General features: G+C 44.2%; 1 protein-coding gene across 1 annotated transcript; it reads left to right on the top strand.

Annotated features, from left to right (window-relative positions):
- Positions 1-4,170: 4,170 nt before the first annotated feature.
- On the top strand, positions 4,171-4,794 carry LOC138909166 (uncharacterized). The gene has a single exon (XM_070200350.1). The coding sequence runs from the start codon at positions 4,171-4,173 to the stop codon at positions 4,792-4,794; it is 624 nt and encodes a 207-aa protein (XP_070056451.1).
- The last annotated feature ends 19,299 nt before the right edge of the window (positions 4,795-24,093 follow it).

The raw sequence follows: 24,093 nt of genomic DNA, 5'->3' as shown, positions 1-24,093 counted from the left end.
AAACCTTTTGTTTAAAGGGTTATTATCTTATTTTTATTTTAAGTATTTTGTTTATGTATTTTTATTTTCTGTTAATTTTCCTAGTGGAATATAATATTTTTTTGTTTAAATCTTTTTGTGCGTTATTTTTTTATAATAATTCCTCTTCAAATTCAAGACATAACAGAAGAAATAACTGAACTTTTATGATTAGATATGTGAAAACTAAAAACTCTCCATCATATAATACTGGAGATATCTTTTACTTAAAACCAGAAAAAATGCTGTATAAAGTGGTGCAGAACAAAATACCCGTATAATATACTGAACTTTTATGAATTAATAGGTGAATTTCACAAATTTCCAGTATTTTATATTGGAAGTATATCATTCAAACCAGAAGAACACATCTAAGTTTTTAAGGTTCCCCTAATATTCTGAATAAAATACTAGACTTTTGTAATCAGATATGTGATAACAACAAACTCTCCAGCATATAGTCTTAGACGCGTAACGACCCAATCGGTCAACTTATTTTTTAGAACCTCATTCCCCTAAATAAGACTCCCCGTATATGCTTTTACTGTTTTATGAATTGCGGGATGGTTAGTTCGAGATTTGGAAGGGTTCGGGTTTAAATCAGAACGCTTGGTTCTTTAAGTTGGCCTTAAAAGGCTAAGTTTGACTTCGGTCAACATTTTGAGTAAACGACCTCAGAATCAGGATTTGACGGTTCCAATAGGTTTGTATGATGATTTTGGATTTGGGCGTATGTTCAGATCGGGTTTTGGATGATCCGGGAGCGTCTTGGCGCCTAATAGTGAAAGTTGATTCTTTGAAGGTTTTAGAAGTTCTTTAAATTTGGTTTGGAGAGAGTTTGGTGATATTGAGGTCCAAATAGAATTCCGAGATCGAGAATAGTTCTGTAATGTTATTTAAGACTTACACGCAAAATTTGATATCATTCTGAGTAGTTTAAATACGTTTCGGCGCATTGGGAGTAAATTGAAGAACTTGAAGTTCATAAGTTTGATTCAATTGATTTTGGGGTGTGATTCTTAGTTTTAATGTTGTTTCGGGCGTTCCGAGAGTTTGAGTGAGTCCGTTTTATGATTCCAAAATTATTGGTATATTTGGGCAGGGCCCCGTGGGCCCCGAGTATCAATCGGACGAAGCTCGGACCAAGTTGAAAATTGGGTGCAACAGCTAAAGCTTCAAGCTGCTGTCATAATCGCACATGCGCTTGGCCAGACGCAGGTGCGAGCTCGCAGAAGCGAGCCAGAGCTCGCAGAAATGGCCAAGGAAGGGCAGCCCAGGATCTGCAGGTGCGCCCCAACCTCCGCAGAATGGGACCGCAGAAGCGAAGCCAGCCTGCCTAAGCACTTCCGTATAAGTGCACTTTTGTCCGCAGAAGCGACAACGCTGGTGCGGCCCTGCGACCGCAGGTGCGAGATCCCTGGAGGCAGTGAGGTCTCTTTTAAAATAGGGCTTAGTTATTTTGGCTCATTTATTTCCATTGTTGGGCAATATTTGGAGCTCTTAGAGAGGGGATTTCACCTAGCACTTTGAGGTAAGTAATTTCTATACAATGTGTGTTAAATGCATAGTTTATTGGTAGATTATAACATGTAAATTAGTGAAAATTATGGGTTTAGGTGAAAACCTAGGTTTTTGATAAAAATGAGATTTGATCATGAAATTCGTTATGGAATCTAGTAAAAATCATATATTTGAGTTCATGAGGTTATGGGTAATAACTGTTTTCAAATATTTCTGGAATCCGGGCACGTGAGCCCGGGGGTGAATTTTAGGAATTTTGCAAATACGCTTGGGAAATCACTTTGGTAGTTGGAATATGAACTTTTATGCGTGTATTAATTATTTTAAATAACATTTGACTAGTTACGAGTCGTTTGGCGCCAAATTGAGGGTTTTGGCACAATCTTGGACCGGAAACTAGGCCTTGAGACGAGGTAAGTCTCTTTTCTAACCTTGTAAGAGGAAATTAACCCCATAGGTGAACTTAATCATTATGTATTTCTATTTGTGGGGTGATACGTACATACGAAGTGATGAGTGTCCGTGCGTAGCTACTATTCATGCTTATGTCCGGGTAGATTTAGGCTTACACCATGTTTTTGTTGATACCGTTGCTTGTTTATGCTTACTAATTGTTTGGATTAAAAAGGAGATTGAGGATTTCAATATTTTAAAGGCTCCTAACCGAATTTCTTACCTTGAAAAAGAATTGAGAAATATTATAATAACTTGAGAAAATCTATATTCAACCGCTTCGCAAGTATATTCCGCGAGCGGGGTAAATTTCCACTACTCTCATGAGAGCGGGTCGTTCGCCTCGGCATGTTGATTGATGTATCTATGGTTCGGGCCATTCGACCCTCGGCAGTGCACAGTATATTTATATGTATATTTGGATCGGGTCGTACGTCCTCGGCATAATTCGTGCATAAAGATATTGGAACCCCTTATATTTAATATTGTTCTATGGACTTGAAAGGTGAAAGGATTAGACGAGAGAAATGACTTGGTTCTCACTTGGAATGAAAGGACTGTTTACTTATTTTCTTTCTCTGAGTTCTATTAACATTTTATATATCATGTTTAATTAGAACTTTATACTATTATATTTTTGGCCCATAGTAAGTGTCGAAGTCGACCCCTCATCACTACTTCTTCGAGGTTAGGCTAGATACTTACTGGGTACATGTTGTTTATGTACTCATGCTACACTTCTACACTTGATGTGAAGGATCTGAGGCAGGTGCATCTGGTTATCAATCTGGTGTGCATGCTTGACTTTTGGCCCGAGACCACACGGTGAGCTGCCCTTCCGAGCCGTTCAGCAGCAGTCGGAGTCTCTCTTTTGATTTATTTTCTATCTATTCTATTTCAGACAGTGGAGTATAGATCTTTTGTATATTCTACTAGTATTCCACACACTTGTGATACCAGATCTTGGCACACGCTAGTAGACTTATGATTTTGGATTTATTTTTATGATTACGATTTGCACTCAGTTGCTTTCGTTTAATTATTTTACATCTGTAAATTGCTAAATCTTTTAGCAATGAGGAATGTTATTCACTTAGCAAACTTATTAAAAAGGGAAACCACTAGATTGATCAGTGTTGGCTTGCTTAACAACGGTGTTGGGCACCATCACGACCTATAATAGAATTGGGTCGTGACAACATGGTATCGGAGCACTAGGTTCACGTAGGTCTCACAAGTTATGGGCAGGCCTAATAGAGTCTTGCGGATCGGTGCGGAGACGTCCGTACTTATCTTCGAGAGGCTATAGGGTGTTAGAAAACTACTCTTTATTCATCTCCTATCGTGCAGTTGATGATGTACTAAGTTTCTTCTCTTACCCTCTCTTAGATGGTGAGAACGCGCGCGACAGATGTTTCGGACCCGGGAGTAGCTGCTCCCCCTATTGCTAGAGGCCGAAGTAGAGGCCGGGGGAGGGCACCAGCCCGAGGTAGGGGACGAGAACATCCCATAATTGCCCCAGATGCACCGCCAGCGAATCTAGTAGATGATCCCATCATTGAGGAGCAGGGCGAGGTACCCGCAGCAGAGCCAGCCCCGGTTGATTTCATGTCAGCACCGAGCTTTCAGGAGGTCATGGGCCATATGCTGCGATTCATAGATTCTATGACCCAGGTTGGTTTATTTCCAGCAGACTCAGCTACATCTCAGGCGGGAGGGAGAGCACAAACCCCTACTGCTCAAGCTCCTGGGCATGCAGCTGTCGTATATCAGACCCCGGGCACACTACCCGTGGGCGGAGCCCAGCCAGTTGCAGCAGCTGTACCTGAGCCTGGACCATCTGCAACTGGTGAGCTGCAGAAGCTATTGGATAGATGGACCAGGCTTCATCCTCCTATCTTCGGGGGTGAGCGACATGAGGATCCCCAGAACTTCTTTGATAGGTGTAGGGACAGACTGCACAACATGAGGATATTGGAGTCCCACGGAGTGGATTTCACTACTTTCCAGCTAGAGAGCAGTGCCCGTAGGTGGTGGCAGTCTTATCTTCTTGGCAGGCCTGCAGGTTCTCCTCTCATGACTTGGGACCAGTTCACACACCTATTCTTAGACAGGTATATTCCGCCCTACCAGAGGGAAGAGTTGCGGTGTTAGTTTGAGCAGCTCGAGTAGGGTCAGATGTCAGTGACCGACTATAAGGCGAGATTCTCTAAGTTGTCCCGCCATGCACTTATGATACTTCCTACCGATGCAGAGAGGGTGCGAAGGTTTGTTGCAGGGTTTCACTCTAGTATTCAGGCTAGTATGGCTCAGGAGGTTGAGATAAGGACTTCTTATCAGTTGGTAGTGGAGATTGCGCGAAGGATTGAGGGTTACCGTCATAGGGGTAGAGAGAAGATGCAGCGAGACAAGAGGTCCCGTTTTTCTGGAGATTTCAGAGGTGCCCCAGCTAGGGGCAGAGGTCATTTTGGGAGGGGTCAGCCCAGCAGGCTCCCATATTCAACACCACCACCTCATCGGGGTGTTCCAGTGCAACCCTACTTTAGTGCTATGTCGGAGAGTTCTTACCACCCGCCAGCTATTCAGGGTTCTTCCAGTGGGTACTCCGGTCATCAGGGTTCTTCTAGTGCCTATTTCAGTGCCATGCCAGAGAGTTCATATAGCCCACCCACTCTTCAGGGTTCTCTCAGTGGGTATTCAGGCCACCATGGTCAGACTTCAGGGCAGCAGTCCACCACTCCTAGAGGTTGTTATGAGTGCGGGGATCCTAGTCACATGAAGAGACATTGCCCCAAACTTTAGGGCAAAATAGTGCAGCAGGGCCAACAGCTCATGATTATAGCACCAGTAGCCGCACCAGCCGTCCGGCCGCCCAGAGGCGGAGGGCAGGTGGGTAGGGGCCGTCCTAGAGGTGGAGGTCAGGAAGGCGGGGACCAGCCAGGTGGCGCTCCAACTAGATTCTCTTCTTTTTCGGCCAGAGCAGATGCAGTGGCCTCAGATGCCGTGATCACAGGTATTATTTCTGTCTGCGGTGGGAAGCTTCAGTACTATTTGATCCAGGGTCTACCTATTCGTATGTGTCATCTCTATTTCTGGATATTTCTCGTGAGTCCTTGGGTACTCTTGTTTATGTATCCACTCCTGTGGGTGATTCTATTATTGTGGATCGGATCTATCGGTCCTGTATGGTCACATTCTGTGGATACGAGACTAGAGTAGATCTTTTGTTGCTTGATATGACCGACTTTGAGGTTCATCCTGGGCATGGACTGGCTATCCCCATATCACGTCATCCTTGACTTCTACGCCAAGACTGTTACCTTAGCGATGCCAGAGTTACCTAGATTAGAGTGGAAGGGTTCATCTATCAGTACATCTAGTCAGGTTATCTCTTTTATGAAGGCTCGACTTATGGTCGAGAAGGGTTGTTTGGCTTTTCTAGCCTATATTCGGGATATTACTACAGAGTCTCTGGTGATTGATTCAGTACCAGTAGTCTGGGAGTTCTCCGATGTGTTTCCTTCTCATCTTCCAGGCATGCCACCAGATCGTGATATCGACTTCTGTATTGACTTGGCTCCAGGTACCCAGCCTATATCTATCCCACCATATCGTATGGCTCCGAAAGAGTTGAATGAGTTGAAGGAGCAGTTTGAGGAGTTGCTAGCGAAGGGGTTCGTCAGGCCAAGTGTATCACCTTGGGGTGCCCCAGTGCTATTTGTGAAGAAGAAAGATGGGACTATGCGGATGTGAATTGATTACCGCCAATTGAACAAAGTTACCATCAAGAACAAGTACCCGTTGCCACATATTGATGATTTGTTTGACCAGTTGTAGGGTGCTAGGGTGTTCTCTAAGATCGACCTGAGGTCAGGGTACCATCAGTTGAAGATTCGGGACTCGGATGTTCCGAAGACAGCTTTCCGTACTAGATATGGCCATTATGAGTTTCTGCTGATGACCTTCGGCTTGACTAACGCCCCAGCGGCGTTTATGGACTTGATGAACAGGGTGTTCAGGCCTTATATTGATTCTTTTGTCATTGTCTTCATTGATGACATTTTGATTTACTCACGTAGCATGGAGGAGCACGAGCAGCACTTGAGAGTGCTGCTTTAGACCTTGCGGGAACAGAAGGTATATGCTAAGTTCTCCAAGTATGAGTTTTGGTTAGATTCTGTGGTATTCTTGGGGTATGTTGTATCAGGCGAGGGTATTAAGGTGGATCTCAAGAAGATTGAGACTGTTCAGAGTTGGCCTCATCCTACTTTAGCGACTAAGATCAAGACCTTATTGGGGTTAGAAGGTTATTATCGCCGGTTCGTGGAAGGCTTCTCATCTATTGTAGCACCTTTGACTAGATTGACCCAGAAGGGTGCTCAGTTTCGTTGGTCCGGTGATTATGAGATGAGCTTCCAGAAGCTCAAGACGGCATTGACCGCAACACCAGTCCTAGTGTTGCCTTCCGGTTTAGGGATGTATATTGTGTATTGCGACGCTTCACGCATTGGCTTGGGTTGTGTATTGATGCAGGAGGGGCGAGTTATTACATATGTTTCACGTCAGTTGAAGCCCAATGAGAAGAATTATCCTGTGCACGATTTGGAGTTGGCCGCGATTGTTCATGCTCTTAAGATCTAGAGGCATTATCTTTATGGGGTGTCCTGTGAGGTTTACACTGATCATCCCAGCTAGCAACATTTGTTCAAACAAAGGGATCTCAATTTGAGGCAGCGCAGATGGCTTGAGATATTGAAGGATTATGACATCACCATCCTTTATCATCCGGGTAAGGCGAATGTAGTCGCGGATGCGTTGAGCAGAAAGGCAGAGAGTATGGGTAGCTTGGACTTCATTTAAGCAGAGGAACGGCCACTAGCTTTGGACATTTAGTCCTTGGCTAATAGACTTGTATGGTTGGATATTTCATAGCCCAGCTGAGTTCTTGCATGCGTCGTTGCCCAGTCCTCACTATTGGAGCAGATCAAGGCTCGACAGTTTGATGATCCGCACTTGTTGGTCCTCATAGAGACGATACTACAGGGTGGTGCCAAAGAGGTTACTATCGGTGAGGATGGTGTTCTGCGACTCCAAGGTCGTCTATTTGTTCCTAATGTCGATGGCTTGAGGGAGAAGATTTTGAGGAGGCACACAGTTCCCGATATTCCATTCACCAGGTGCTACGAATATGTATCGTGACCTGAAGCAGCATTATTGGTGGTGGCGGATGAAAAAAGACATAGTTGAGTATGTATCTAGGGGCCTAAATTGCCAACAGGTTAAGTATGAGCACCAGAGGTCAGGTGGCCTACTCCAGCAAATGACCATACCACCCGGATGGAAGTGGGAGCGCATTACTATGGATTTCATAGTTGGGTTGTCGCGGACCTTGCGGAAGTTTGATGCAGTGTGGGTTATTGTTGACAGATTGACCAAGTCGGCACATTTCATTCCTGTGATGACTACGTATACTTCAGAGAGATTGGCCCGGATTTATATCCAGGAGATAGTTCGGCTGCATGGTGTACTTGCTTCCATCATATCAGACAGAGGTCCTCAGTTTACTTCGCATTTCAGGAGAGCATTACAGAGTGAGTTGGGGACCCGTGTAGAGATCAGCATCGCATTTCATCCACAGACCGATGGGCAGTTGGAGCGGACAGTTCAGATCTTGGAGGACATGTTCAGAGCATGTGTGATTGACTTTAGGGGACAGTGGGATCAGTTCTTGCCTTTGGCCGAGTTTGCTTACAACAATAGTTACCAGTCCAGCATCGAGATGGCTCCATTTGAGGCTTTATATGGTCGGCGATGTCGTTCCCCCATCGGGTGGTTTGAGCCCGGCAGGCTAAGTTATATGGTACTGATTTGGTGAAGGATGCCTTGGAAAAGGTAAAGTTAATTCAGGAACGACTTCGTACAGCACAGTCCAGACAAAAGAGTTACACGGACCAAGAGGCGCATGACTTATAATTTATGGTAGGCGAGAAGGTACTCTTGAAAGTCTCGTCGATGAAGGGGATCATGAGATTTGGAAAGAAGGTCAAGTTGAGCCCAAGTTTTATAGGCCTATTTGAGGTGTTGAGATGAGTTGTAGAGGTTTCTTATGAGCTTGCTTTGCCTCCCGGTCTATCGGGAGTTCATCCGGTCTTCCATGTGTCTATGCTCCGGAGGTATCATGCCGACTTAACACATGTGTTAGACTTCATCACGATTCAGTTAGATGAGAGTCTGGGTTATGAAGAGGAGCCAGTTGCCATTGTTGATAGGCAAGATTGCCAGTTGAGATCCAAGAGGATTTCTGCGGTAAAGGTTCAGTGGAGGGGCCATCCAGTCGAGGAGGCGACCTGAGAGTCCGAGGAGGACATGCGGAGAAGATATCCTCACTTGTTCAGCACTCCATGTATGATTCTAAACCCGTTCGAGGATGAACGTTTGTTTAAGAAGTGGAGAATGTAATGACCCGACCGATAATTTTGCTTTTTAGAATCCCGTTCTACTAAATAAGACTCCACGTATATGTTTTACCGTTTTATGACTTTCGGGGATGGTTAGTTCGAGATTTGGAAGGGTTCAGGTTAAAATCGGAACACTTGGTTCCTTAAGTTGGCCTTAAAAGGTTAAGTTTGACTTCGGTCATCATTTTGAGTAAACGACCTCGGAATTAGGATTTGATGATTCCAATAGGTTCGTATGATGATTTTGGACTTAGGCGTATGTTCGGATCGGGTTTTGGATTACCCGGGAGCATATTGGCGCCTAATAGTGAAAGTTGGTTTTTTGAAGGTTTTAGAAGTTCTTTAAATTTGGTTTGGAGTGGATTTTGGTGATATCGAGGTCCAAATGGAATTTCGAGATCGGGAATAGTTGTCATTCGGCGCATTGGGAGTAAATTGAAGAACTTGAAGTTCATAAGTTTGCTTCAATTGGTTTTGGGGTGTGATTCTTAGTTTTAATGTTGTTTCGAGAGTTTCGAGAGTTCGAGCGAGTCCGTTTTATGATTCAAAACTTGTTGGTATATTCAGGCGGGGCCCCGAGTATCAATCGGACGAGGCTCGAACCAAGTTGAAAATTAGGAGCAACAGCTGAAGCTCCCAGCTGCTGTCATAATCGCACCTATGCTTGGCCAGCCGCAGGTGCGAGCTCGCAGAAGCGAGCCAGAGCTCGCAGAAGTGTCCAAGGAAGGGCAACCCAGGATCCGCAGGTGCGCCCCAACCTCCGTAGAAGCGGGACCCCATCCGCAGAAGCGGAGCCAGCCTGCCTGGGCACTTCCGCAGAAGCGACAACGCAGGTACGGCCCTGCGACCGCAGGGGCGCGATCACTGGAGGCAGTGAGGTCTCTTTTAAAATGGGGCTTAGTTATTTTGGCTCATTTATTTCCATTGTTGGGCGATTTTTGGAGCTCTTAGAGAGGGAATTTCACCAAGAACTTTGAGGTAAATGATTTCTATACAATGTGTGTTAAATACATAGTTTATGGGTAGATTATAACATGTAAATTAGTGAAAATCATGGGTTTAGGTGAAAACCTAGGTTTTTTATAAAAATTAGATTTAATCATGAAATTCGTTATGGAATCTAGTAAAAATCATATATTTGAGTTCATGAGGTTATGGGTAACAACTTTTTTTAAATATTTCGAGAATCCGGGCACATGGGCCCCGGGGGTGAATTTTAGGAATTTTGCAAATAGGCTTGGGAAATCACTTTTGTAGTTGGGATATGAACTTTTATGCGTGTATTAATTATTTTAAATAACATTTGACTAGTTGCAAGTTGTTTGGCGCCTAATTGAGGGTTTTGGCACAATATTGGACCGGAAAGTAGGCCTTGAGACGAGGTAAGTCTCTTTTCTAACCTTATAAAAGGGAATTAACCCATAGGTGAACTTAATCATTATGTACTTCTATTTGTGGGGGGCTACATACATACGAAGTGACGAGTGTCCGTGCGTAGTTACTATTCATACTTATGTCCGGGTAGATTTAGGCTTACACCATGTTTTTGTTGATACCGTTGCTTGTTTATGCTTACTAATTGTTTGGATTAAAGAGGAGATTGAGGATTTCAATATTTTAAAGGTTCCTAACCGAATTTCTTACCTTGAAAAAGAATTGAGAAATATTATAATAACTTGAGAAAATCTATATTCAACTGCTTCGCAAGTATATTCCGCGAGCGGGGTAAATTTTCACTACTCTCATGGGAGTGGGTTGTTCGCCTTGGTAGGTTGATTGATGTATATATGGTTCGGGTCGGCATAATTCATGCATAAAGATATTGGAACCCCTTATATTTAATGTTGTTCCATGGACTTGAAATGTTAAAGGATTAGACGAGAGAAATGACTTGGTTCTCACTTAAAATGAAAGGACTGTTTACTTATTTTCCTGCTCTGAGTTCTATTATCATTTTATATATCATGTTTAATTAGAACTTCATACTATTATATTTTTGGCCCATAGTAAGTGTCGAAGTCGACCCCTCGTCACTACTTCTTCGAGGTTATGCTAGATACCTACTGGTTATAAGTTATTTATGTACTCACGCTATACTTCTGCCCTTGATGTGCAGGATCTAAGGCAGGTGCATCTGGTTATCAGTCTGGCACGCACGCTTGACTTCTGGCCTGAGACCACACGGTGAGCTGACCTTCTGAGCCGTTCAGCATCAACCGGAGTCTCTCTTTTGATTTATTGTTTGTCTATTCCTTTTCTGACAGTGGAGTAGAGATCATTTGTATATTCTATAAGTAGACCACACACTTGTGATACCAGATCTTGGCACACCCTAGTAGACTTATGATATTGGATTTATTTTTATGATTATTATTTGCACTCGGTTGCTTTCGTTTAATTATTTTACATCTATAAATTCCTAAATCGTTTAGCAATGAGGAATGTTATTCACTTAGCAAACTTATTAAAAACGGGAAACCACTAGATTGATCAGTGTTGGCTTGCCTAACAGCGGTGTTGGGCACCATCACGGCCTACAATGGAATTGGGTCGTGACACGACGTATCTATGATTCAAACCCAGAAAATATGATGCATAAAATAGTGCAAAACCATAACAAAACACCAGTATACTATGCTGGAGCTTTCTGAATTGATATGTAAAACTCACAAAGTTCCAGGATATTATGCAGGAAATATTTGTGATTTTATACGTATAACATGTCTAGTGTTGTTTCCATTATAGAATACCATACAATGTGAGTATACCGTGGGTACACGTTGTAAAGACCCGACCGGTCGTTTCGAGAGTTATAGCCCCATTTTCCCCATTTCTACTTCTTTTTGTGTTATTCAGCTATATTATGTTATATCGGGTTAGTTGGTTCGGGACCGGAGTGGTTTCAGAGTGAATTGAAACATTTAGTCTCTTAAGTAGAAACTTAAGTTGGAAAAAGTCAATTGGATGTTGACCTATGTGTAAACGATCTCAGATTTGAATTCTGATGGTTTCGTTAGCTTCGTTAGGTGATTTTGGACTTAGGAGTGCGTCCGAAATATGATTTGGAGGTCCGTGGTAGAATTAGGCTTGAATTGGCGAAATTGGAAATTTGGCGATTTCGGTCGGCAGTGGAAAATTTGATATCGGGGTCGGAATGGAATTCCGGAAGTTGGAGTAGGTTCGTAGTGTCATTTGTGACGTGTGTGTGCAAGATTTGAGGTCATTCGGACGTGGTTTGGTTGGTTTCGGCATCGGTTGTCGAATTTAGAAATTTAGAAGTTCGTAGGCTTGAATACGAGGGTAATTTGGTGTTTGAATGTTGTTTTGAGTGATTCGAAAGTTCGACTAAGTTTGTATGTTGATATATGCCTTGTTGGTATTTTTGGTTGAGGTCCCGAGGGACTCGGGGTGATTCCGGGTGGTTAACAGATTTGTCGAAGTTGGAATTTGCAGCTGGAGCTGCTGCTTCTACTATTTTTGCACCTGCGGAAGGAAGAGTCGCAAGTGCGAGGCCGCTGGTGCACGTGGGGAGTGCACAGGTGCGAGCAATGCTGGGCTAGGCAGGTTGCGCAGGTGTGAGTTGGAGGTCGCATCTGCGAGCCCGCAGGTGCGAAACCAGGGGCGCAGATGCGGAAAGGGCAATGCTGGGCAGGCTTCGCAGAAGCGGAGGAAACGCGCAGATGCGCCTTTGCAGGTGCGACGGGTTTGCCGCAGATGCGGAGTCTGGGCGCGTAAGTGAGTTGTGCAGGTACGGCTCCTTGGACCGCAGATGCGGTCGCGCGGGTGCGATAAAATGGCCGCAGGTGTGAGAAACCTGGGCAGAGAGTACATATTGCACACTTCGCGTATTTTTGGGCATTCTTCACAATTTCTATTCGGATTTGGAGTTTTTTTGGAGAGTTTTGAAGAGGGAATCAAGGGGGTTTTCATTGAGGTAAGTTACTTGAGCCTAATACTCATATATATAGTGATTTTCCCGTTGTTTAATCATTGTAATTAGTGAAAATGATGGGCTAGGGCTTGGAATATTTGGAGAGTAATTTAAGGATTTGAAGGACCAGACAATGTCGGATTTTGATGAATTTGGTATGGTTAGACTCGTGAGTGAATGAGCTTTCTAGTTTTGTGAATTTTGTCGGAATTCGACTCATGTGTCTGGGGGCCGGGTTTGAGCCAATTTTGGATTTTGGTCTAATTTTGAAGCTTTACTTGTGGAATTCATTCCATTAGCGTATATTAATGGTATTGTACTGATTGTGAATAGATTTGGAGCATTTGGAGGCCGAGTCCCGAGGACAGAGCATTGCGGGGTAGATATTTGACCGGTTTGAGGTAAGTAACAATTGTAAATCTAGTCCTGAGGGTACGAAACCCTGGATTTTGTATCATTCTACTATTTTGAGGTGACGCACATGCTAGGTGATGGGCGTGTGGGCGTGCACCATTGAGGATTTTTGACTTGGTCCATCCCGTAGCAACTGTAAAGTTGCATATTTTGTTGAAACTATATGATACTTATATGTTTTAGAAAGAGTTTCTGTAAATTGGGCTAAATGTCATGCTTGGGCCTTGCGTCAGTGCTATTGGACCCTTAGGGGCTTTTTCTTACTATCCTCTCATTGTTTTCGATTGTAAACCTATACTCAGTCATGTTTATACTTGTTCACCGCACAACTCAGTTTTATGACTCTATTTTGATGCACATAAATGTTTAGGTCCGAATGCCCTGTTTTACTGAAATGCTTGAGTGGCTTGAGAGATTTATGACTGAGTGAGGCCGAGGGCCTGATTTGTGAGGATGAGTGTGGATCGGGGCTGCCCACCTGCAGCATACTTTATTATTATAGCACGTGAGTTGTCCGTGCAGATTATAGCGCTTGGGCTGAAGGAGCCCCTCCGGAGTCTGTACACACCCCAGTGAGCGCAGGTACCTACTGAGTGTGAGTGCCGAGTACTGAGTGACTGGGAGGCATGAGTGATTGTGAGGTATGCTCGAGTGGCAATAGCTATTGTGAGGTATGCCCGAGTAGCACGAGTGACTGTGAGGTTTGCCCGAGGGGCTGTTTATGATTTCATCATTTTTGCTCACCTTTACATTGAGCCTTTGTTTGAAAAACTGTTGGAAAAATATCTTTAAATGATTTTTACTGGAACCGGGTTTAAACGAGATGATTTGATTCAAACACTAATTTTTAAAGCATGTTGTACTTTACTGAGATTTCATGATATGAACGTTATATGCTTTATTGCTCGTCACTACTGCTCAGTCTTTATTTATTGTTGTTACTTACTTAGTTGGTGTACTCACATTACTCCCTGCACCTTATGTGCAGATTCAGGTGTAGCTGGACATGGTAGCAGTTATTGTTTGTTCTGGTTGCAGATTTTCTTGGAGATAGCAAGGTAGATGTTTGGCGATCGCAGCCCCTGCTCTTCTCCCTCTTATCTTCCTCTAGTTGTATTTAGCTATATTCCAGGGTGAGTTAGCATTGATATTGTTAGACAGATTGTAGTAGATGCTCATGACTAGTGACACCCCGATATCGGGCTTTTCCTTCCGCACTTTTATTTTTGATTGGGAACTCCTTTACGAAGGTTTTTTATGTTAAATAACATTGAAATTATCTTTGAAATAAAAATATCAGTTTGTTTTGGAAATGAGTCAGCTTGCCTAGTTCCACGACAGGCGCCATCACGATAGGGGTTAGTTTGGGTCGTGACAGATTGGTATCACAGCCTAGGTTACATAGGTCTCACGAGTCATGAGCGGGTTTAGTAGAGTCTTACAGATCGGTATGGAGACGTTTCTACTTATCTTCGAGAGGCTTCAGAACCTTTAGGAAACTCCACATTCTTGAATTCTTGTCATGCGAATCTATTGATTCTAGTAACTAAACATTTGTTTTTTTCATTCTCTCACAGATGGTGAGGACTCGTGCTACCGGTCAGGAGAGCCAGCCACCAGTACCACCAGCCAGGGCCGTGAGAGGCCGAGGCCGCAATAGAGGCCATGGTAGGGGCAGAGGTGCAGCCCATACAACAGCTGGGGCAGTACCTGCAGATCCACCGGTTGTCCCAAATCAGGACCAGGTTCTAGTTGTTGATGCACCAGCTCAGGCACTATCTGTGCCTATTACGATTCCATGCCATCAGGAGGCCCTAGCTCAGATTCTGACAGTGTGTACTGGCCTTGCTCAGACGGTCTCTTTTTCGACGGCCGCAACCACTTCTCAGGCCAAGGGAGGCACTCAGACTCCCGTCGCTCGCACACCCGAGCAGGTTATTCAGGGACTTCAGACACCAGAGGCACCACCAGCCCAGCCGGTTGCTGTTACTCAGGATTATGTGGTTCCTGCTATGCTTGAGGACGATCAACGTAGGTTGGAGATGTTTGGGAGACTCCAGCCACCACCTTTCAGTGGCACAGAGAGAGAGGATGCTCAGGACTTTTTGGACAGGTGTCAGAGGATACTCTGTACTTTTGGTATTTTGGAGACTTGTGTGGTCTTATTCACTACCTTTCAGTTTTTTGGGGCTGCACTCAGATGGTGGGAGACTTACGAGAGGCGTAGGCCTGCTGGCGCAGTACCCCTTACTTGGCAGCAGTTCTCCGTGGTCTTTTTGGAAAAGTTTGTGCCTCGATCCCGCAGAGAGGAGCTACGCAGACAGTTTGAGCAGCTTCACCAGGGTGATATGTCTGTGACACAGTATGAGATGCGATTCTCTGAGTTAGCCCGTCATGCTATCTGGTTGGTTCCCACGGACAGAGAGAGGATTATGAGGTTTATTGATGGCCTAACTTATCAGCTACAGTTGCTCATGACCAAGGAGCGGGTTTCGGGTGCTACCTTTGATGAGGTTCTCGACATTGCTCGATAGATTGAGATGGTTCGCGGTCAGGAGAAGGTTGAGAGGGAGGCCAAGAGGACTCGTGGTCAGGGTAGATTCAGCGGTGCTCCTTTTGGGGGTCAGTTCTAGCACGGTAGAGGCCGTCATTTCAGACAGGCTCAGTCAGCTCGGCCATTTCATCGGGGTGCATCATCTGGCCATGGTTCTCACAATTCTCATCAGGGCCACTTATCACTTAGTGCCCTTCCAGTTCAGAGTTCGTCCCGTGCTCTACCTGTTCAGGGCTCTTCCATGCCAGGTTCTTCTACTAGTCATCCCGGTGCTAGGGGTTCCCTTTAGTCTCCGCCGCCAGCACCAGGGAGTTATTTTGAGTGTGGGGAGCTTGGGCATATGTGGAGGCAGTGTCCTCGTCATCATGGAGGTCTATCTCAGCAGAGGAGTCAGCCTCTGACTACAGCACCAGTTACCTCACCACCCGCCCAGTTAGCTCTGGTGAAGGTCAGTCAGCTAGGGGTCGCCCTAGACGGGGAGGCAGATCAGGGATGGTCAGTCCCGTTTCTATGCTCTCCCTGCCAGACCAAATGCTATTGCTTCAGATGCTGTGATTACAGGTATTGTCTCAGTTTGCCACAGAGATGCCTCAGTATTATTTGACCCTGGTTCCATGTATTCATATGTTTTCTCCTATTTCGCCCATTTTCTAGATATGCCCCGTAAGTCAATAGTTTCATATGTACATGTATCTACTCCTGTGGGCGATAATATTATTGTGGACCGCGTATATCAGTCATGTGTGGTGACTATTGTGGTCTGGAGACCCAAGTGGACCTTTTGCTGCTCAGTATGGTCGACTTTGATGTGATATTAGGTATGGATTGGTTATCTCCATGTCATGTTGTTCTAGATTGTCATGCTAAGACGGTGACGTTGGCTATGCCGGGAATTCCAATGGTTGAGTGGAGCGGTTCTGTAGATTATGTACCAAGTAGGGTGATTTTATATTTGAAGGCTCAGCGCATGGTTGAGAAGGGTTGCCTATCTTATTTGGCTTTTGTGAGGGATGTTAGTGCAGAGACTCCTGTCATTGATTCTGTTTCGGTGGTACGTGATTTTCCGGATGTGTTTCCTACAGACCTGTCGGGCATGCCGCCTGACAGGAGTATTGACTATGGTATTGATTTGGTGCCGGGCACTCAACCCATTTCTATTCCACCGTATCGTATGACACCGACGGAGTTGAAGGAATTGAAGGAACAACTTCAGGAACTCCTTGATAAGGGGTTTATTCGGCCTAGTATGTCACCTTGGGGTGCACCGGTTCTATTTGTGAAAAGGAAGGATGGTTCCATGAGAATGTGTATTAATTACAGGCAGTTGAACAAGGTCACAGTCAAGAACAAGTATCCTTTGCCTCGTATTGATGATTTATTAGACCAGCTTCAGGGAGCGAGGGTATTCTCCAAGATTGATTTGAGGTCCGGTTACCATCAGCTAAAGATTCGGGATTAAGATATTCTTAAGACAGCTTTCAGGACCCGATATGGCCATTACGAGTTCTTGGTGATGTCTTTTGGGCTGACCAATGCCCCAGCAGCGTTCATGCATTTGATGAACAGTGTATTCCAGCCCTATTTGGACTCATTCATTATTGTATTCATTGATGACATCCTGGTGTACTCTCGTAGCCAGGATAAGCACGCTCAGCATTTGAGGATTGTATTACAGAGATTGAGGGAGGAGAAGATTTATGCAAAGTTCTCCAAGTGTGAGTTTTGGCTCAGTTCAGTAGCATTCTTGGGACACGTGGTGTCCAGAGAGGGTATTCAGGTAGATCCAAAGAAGATAGAGGCAGTGCAGAGTTAGCCTAGACCGTCCTCATCCACGGAGATTAGGAGCTTTCTTGGTTTGGCGGGTTACTATCGTCGCTTTGTGGAGGGATTTTCATCTATTGCATCGCCCTTGACCAAATTGACCCAAAAGGGTGCTCCATTCAGGTGGTCGGATGAGTGTGAGGAGAGATTTCAGAAGCTCAAGACTGCTTTGACCACAGCTCCATTGTTAGTTCTACCATCAACTTCAGGTTCTTACACCGGGTATTGTGATGCCTCGAGGATAGACATTGGTTGTGTTTTGATGCAGGAAGGTAGGGTGATTTCCTATGCCTCGCACCAGTTAAAGACCCATGAGAAGAACTATCATGTCCATGATCTTGAGTTAGCAGCCATTGTTCACGCCTTGAAGTTTGGTGTCATTATTTGTATGGGGTTCATTATGATATCTATACTGATCACCAGAGTCTGCAGTATCTGTTAAAGCAGAAGGATCTTAATTTGCGTCAGCAGAGATGGTTGGAGCTTCTTAAGGACTATGATATCACTATTTTGTACTATCCGGGGAAGGCCAATGTAGTGGCCGATGCTTTGAGTCGCCGGGCAGAGAGTTTGAGGACTTTAGCATATCTTCCAGTAGCAGAGAGACTTTTGGCATTGGATGTTCAGGCCTTAGCGGGCCAGCTTGTCAGATTGGATATTTCGGAGCCTAGTCGGGTATTGGCTTGTGTGGTCTCCAAGTCTTCTCTTTATGACCGTATCAGGGAGCGTCAGTATGATGACCCCCACTTGCTCGTTCTTCAGGACAGGGTTCGGAGAGGTGATGTTAGGGATGTGACTATTGGTGATGATGGCGTGCTGAGAATGCAGGGCCGGATATGTGTGCCTAATGTAGATGGGCTTCGAGAGTTGATTCTTGAGGAGGCCCATAGCTCGCAGTATTCCATCCATCCGGGTGTCGCAAAGATGTACCAGGATTTGAGGCAGTACTATTGGTGGAGGCAGATGAAGAAGGATATAGTTGGGTTTGTGGCTCGGTGTCTCAACTATCAACAGGTTAAGTATGAGCATCAGAGATCGGGTGGCTTGCTTAAGAGATTAGAGATACCAGAGTGGAAGTGGGAGCGGATCACCATGGACTTTGTAGTTGGGCTCCCACGAACTTTGAGGAAGTTTGATGCTATTTGGGTTATTGTGGATCAGCTAACCAAGTCCGCGCACTTCATTCTAGTTAGTACTACTTACTCTTCAGAGCGGTTGGCTGAGATTTACATCCGAGAGATCGTTCACCTGCATTGTGTCCCAGTTTCCATCATTTCAGATAGGGGCACTCAGTTCACATCGCAGTTTTGGAGGGCTGTGCAATGAGAGTTGGGTATCCGATTTGGCCTATGGACGAATATGCACTCAGGTTGAGTTGAGCACAGCTTTTCACCCTCAGACGGACGGGCAGTCCGAGCGCACTATTCAGATATTGGAGGACATGTTTCGTGCTTGTGTCATTGACTTTGGGGGTTCATGGGACCCGTTTCTTCCACTCGCAGAGTTTGCATATAATAACAGTTATCAGTCGAGTATTAAGATGGATCCATACGAGGCTTTGTATGGGAGGAGGTGTAGATCTCTGGTTGGATGGTTTGAGCCGGGTGAGGCTAGGCTTTTAGGTATAGACTTTGTTCACGACGCATTATATAAGGTGAAATTAATTCAGGAGCGGCTTCGCACGGCACAGTCTAGGCAAAAGAGCTAAGCGGATAGGAAGGTCTGTGATGTGTATTTTATGGTTGGGGAGAAATGTTTGCTGAAGGTATCACCCATAAAGGTTGTTATGAGGTTTGGGAAGAGGGGCAAGTTGAGCCCCCGGTTCATTGGGCCTTTTGAGGTGCTTCAGAGAATAGGGGAGGTGGCTTATAAGCTTGCCTTACCACCCAACTTGTCGAGTGTGCATCCAGTGTTTCATGTTTCCATGCTCCAGAAGTATATTGGAGATCCGTCCCACGTTTTGGATTTCAGCACAGTTCAGTTGGAGGGTGATATGCTTTATGATGTGGAGCCGGTGGTTATTTTGGATCGGCAGGTTCGAAGGTTGAGGTCAAAGGATATAGCTTCAGTGAAGGGGCAATGGAGAGGTCAACCTGTGGAGGAGGCTACCTGGGAGACCGAGCGGGAGATGCGAAGCAGATATCCACGCCTATTTGAGACTCCAGGTATGTTTCTAGACCCGTTCGAGGACGAACGGATGTTTAAGAGAGGGAGGATGTAACGACACGGCCGGTCGTTTCGAGAGTTATAGCCCCATTTTCCCCATTTCTACTTCTTTTCGTGTTATTCAGCTATATTATGTTATATCGGGTTAGTTGATTCGGGGCCGGAGTGGTTTCAGAGTGAATTGAGACACTTGGTCTCTTAAGTACAAACTTAAGTTGGAAAAAGTCAACCGGATGTTGACCTATGTGTAAACGATCTCGGATTTACATTCTGATGGTTTCGCTAGCTCCTTAGGTGATTTTGGACTTAGGAGTGCATCCGGAATGTGATTTGGAGGTCCGTGGTAGAATTAGGCTTGAATTGGCAAAATTGGAAATTTCGGTCGGCAGTGGAAAATTTGATATCGGGGTCAGAATGGAATTCCGGAAGTTAGAGTAGGTTCGTAGTGTCATTTGTGACGTGTGTGCAAATTTTGAGGTCATTCGGACATGGTTTGGTTGGTTTCGTCATCGGTTGCCGGATTTGGAAATTTAGAAGTTCTTAGGCTTGAATCCTAGGGTAATTTGGTGTTTGGATGTTGTTTTGAGTGATTCGAAGGTTCGACTAAGTTTGTATGTTGATATATGACTTGTTGGTATTTTTTGTTGATGTCCCGAGGGCCTTAGGGTGATTCCGGGTGGTTAACGGATTTGTCGAAGTTGGAATTTGCAGCTGGAGCTGCTACTTCTGCTATTTTCGCACCTGCGGTAGGAAGAGTTGCAGGTGCGAGGCCGCTGGTGCGCGTGGGGAGTGCACAGGTGCGAGCAACGCTGGACTAGGCAATTGTGCAGGTGTGAGTTGGAGGTCGCATTTGCAAGCCCGCAGGTGCGAAACCTCTGGCGTAGATGCGGAAAGGGCAATGCTAGGCAGGCTTCGCAGAAGCGGAGGAAACGCATAGATGCGCCTTTGCAGGTGCGACGGATTTGCCGCAGATGCAAAGTATGGGCGCATAAGTGAGTTGCGCAGGTGCGGCTCCTTGGACCGCAGGTGCAGTCGCGCGGGTGCGAGAAAATGGCCGCAGGTGCGAGAAGCCTGGGCAGAGGGTACATATTGCACACTTCGCGAATTTTTGGGCATTCTTCACGATTTCTATTCGGATTTGGAGCTTTTTGGAGAGTTTTGAAGAGGGAATCACGGGGGTTTTCATTGAGGTAAGTTACTTGAGACTAATACTCGTATATATGGTAATTTTCCCGTTGTTTAATAATTGTAATTAGTGAAAATGAGGGGTTAGGGCTTGGAATATTTGGAGAGTAATTTAAGGATTTGAAGGTTCAAACGATGTCGGATTTTGATGAATTTGGTATGGTTAGACTCGTGAGTGAATGAGCTTTCTAGTTTTGTGAATTTTGTCAGATTTCAAGACGTGGGCCCGGGAGCCGGGTTTGAGCCAATTTTGGGTTTTTGTCTAATTTTGAAGCTTTTCTTGTGGTATTCATTCCATTAGCGTATATTGATGGTATTGTACTGATTGTGAATAGATTTGGAGCATTTGGAGGCCGAGTCCAGAGGCAAGAGCATTGTGGGGTAGAGATTTGACCGGTTTGAGGTAAGTAACGATTGTAAATCTAGACCTGAGGGTACGAAACCCCGAATTTTGTATCATTTTACTATTTTTAGGTGACGCACATGCTAGGTGACGGGCGTGCGGGTATGCACCATTGGGGATTTGTGACTTGGTCCGTCCCGTAGCAACTCTAAAGTTGCATATTTTGTTGAAACTATATGATACTTATATGTTTTAGAAAGAGATTCTGTAAATTGGGTTGAATGCCATGTTTGGGCCTTGCGCCAGTGCTGTTTGGACCCTTAGGGGCTTTTTCTTACTATCCTCTCATTGTTTTCGATTGAAAACCTATACTCAGTCATGTTTATACTTGTTCACCGCACAGCTCAGTTTTATGACTCTATTTTGATGCATATAAATATTTTGGGCCGAATGCCCTGTTTTACTGAAATGCCTGAGTGGCTTGAGAGGTTTATGACTGAGTGAGGCCGAGGGCCTGATTTGGGAGGATGAGTATGGATCGGGGTTTCCCGCCTGAAGCATACTTTATTATTATAGCACGTGAGTTGTCCGTGCAACACATGAGTTGTCCGTGCAGATTCAAGCGCTTGGGCTGAAGGAGCCCCTCCGGAGTCTGTACACACCCCCAGTGAGCGCAGGTACCTACTGAGTGCGAGTGCCGAGTGCCGAGTTCTGAGTGACTGGGAGGAATGAGTGATTGTGAGGTATGCCCGAGTGGCAAGAATGATTGTGAGGTATGCCCGAGTGGCAAGAGTGATTGTGAGGTATGCCCGAGTTGCACGAGTGATTGTGAGGTTTGCCCGAGGGGTTGTTTATGATTTCATCATTTTTGCTCACCTTTGCATTGAGCCTTTGTTTGAAAAACTGTTGGAAAAATATCTTTAAATGATTTTTAGTGGAACCGAATTTAAACGAGATGATTTGATTCAAACACTGATTTTTAAAGCATGTTGTACTTTACTGAGATTTCATGATATGAACGTTTTATGCTTTATTGCTCGTCACTACTACTCAGTCTTTATTTATTATTATTACTTACTGAGTTGGCATAATCACGTTACTCCCTACACCTTATGTGCAGATTCAGGTGTAGCTGGACACGATAGCGGTTATTGATTGTTCTGGTTGCAGATTTTCTTGGAGATAGCAAGGTAGCTGTTTGGCGATCGCAGCCCCTGCTCTTCTCCCTCTTGTCTTCCTCTAGTTGTATTTAGCTATATTCCAGGCTGAGTTAGCCTTGATATTGTTAGACAGATTGTAGTAGATGCTCATGACTAGTGATACCCCGATGTCGGGCTTTTCCTTCCGCACTTTTATTTTTGATTGGGAAATCCTTTACGAAGGTTTTTATGTTAAATAACATTGAAATTATATTTGAAATAAAAATATCGGTTTGTTTTGGAAATGAGTCGGCTTGCCTAGTTCCACGATAGGCGCCATCACGGCAGGGGTTAGTTTGGGTCGTGACACATGTATACTAACATTCTTCGTATACCACTCTTATTGTACACTTTGTATAACATTTTTATTGTTAAACCTATTATACTTGGTATAATTTAAAGTAAACAATGCATATTGGTATACTATATGTGATGAGTTTCAGTATAATAAACTGAGTATTATACAAAAAAATCATTAGTTCCAGTATAATTTTCGTGATATACCTTTAAGCTTTTTATATAGGTATACTATAGAGTGTACCTATTATATTTGATATAATTTAAAGAAAATTGTGCATACTGCTATACTATATGTGATGAGTTCCAGTATATTTAACAGAGTATTGGACAGAAAATTTAATCAGTTCCAGTATAATGTTCAAGGTATACTTTTAAGCTTTTTATATAGTTATATTATAGAGTGTACACTCTTACTTTTGATAGATATATGGATTTCGGAAAAAGAAAAATTACTATATAACTGCAACAAAGTATTTTGTAATAGAAGAAACAAAGATTACAGTCATTTTGACTTCAATCAAGAAACAAAAAAAAATAGACAGTAATAATATTTTGAGAAACAAGAATCCCGAGCAAATTATTCTGGATTACAATCACTTTTTTGAATGAGCGCATGCAACCTTATTGTATATAATCAGTCATTCTTTTTCCTGTATTTTCTTGAATAAGGATGAACTACTGCTGAATATGTGCAATTTTTTCTGTTATGCCCATATCTTTTGCAACGACCACATCTTGATTCCTTCTTGAATTCTGTACATGAGACATGTCGATTCTCCTGTCTTCTTCCTAGCATAACCTTTGCATTCGGAGGCTTAGTGATTTCTGATTTAATAGTATCTGGTATAACCCATGTAGTTGAATCACCTACAGAATTTACTTGCCCTTCATATGTTTTCAACCAAAAGTCCTTTATATAATGTAATGACTCGGCCGGTCGTTTCGAGAGTTATAGCCCTGTTTCCCCCATTTCTGCTTCCTTTATGCTTTTAAGTTATATTATGATATACCGGGTTAGTTGGTTCTGGTCCGGGGTGATTTCGGAGTGGATTGAGACACTTAGTCTCCTATTTAAAAGTTTAAGTTGAAAAAATCAACCGAATGTTGACTTATGTGTAAACGATCTCGGATTTGAATTTTTATGGTTCTGTTAGCTCTGTTAGGTGATTTTCTACTTAGGAGTGCGTCCGGAATAATTAGGCTTGAATTGGCGAAATTGGAAATTTGGCGATTTTCGGTCGGCAGTGAAAAATTTGATATCGAGGTCCGAATGGATTTTCGGAAGTTGGAGTAGGTTCGTGGTGTCATTTGTAATGTGTGTGTAAACTTTGAGGTCATTCGGACGTGGTTTGGTAAGTTTCGGCATTGTTTATGGAATTCGGAAGATTTGAAGTTCTTAGGCTTGAATCCGAGGGTAATTTGGTGTTTTGTTGTTGTTTTGAGTGATTCAAAGGTTCGACTAAGTTTGTATGTTGATATATGACTTGTTGGTATTTTTGGTTGAGGTCCCGAGGGCCTCGGGCGTGTTTCGGATGGTCGATAGATTGGTTTTTGGTGTTTGAGAGCTGTTGGTGTTTCCGCACCTGCGGAAGGGGAATCGCAGGTGCGAGGCCGCAGGTGCGCTTGGGGAGTTCGTAGGTGCGGGCAGTGCTGGGCTAGGCAGGATGCGCATGTGCGAGATAGTGGTCGCATCTGTGAGCCCGCAGGTGCAAGACCTAGGGCGCAGATGT

Source organism: Nicotiana tomentosiformis, chromosome 4 (assembly GCF_000390325.3).
Source record: "Nicotiana tomentosiformis chromosome 4, ASM39032v3, whole genome shotgun sequence".
NCBI classification, from domain to species: domain Eukaryota; kingdom Viridiplantae; phylum Streptophyta; class Magnoliopsida; order Solanales; family Solanaceae; genus Nicotiana; species Nicotiana tomentosiformis.
This window is presented reverse-complemented; position numbering and strand designations above follow the sequence as displayed.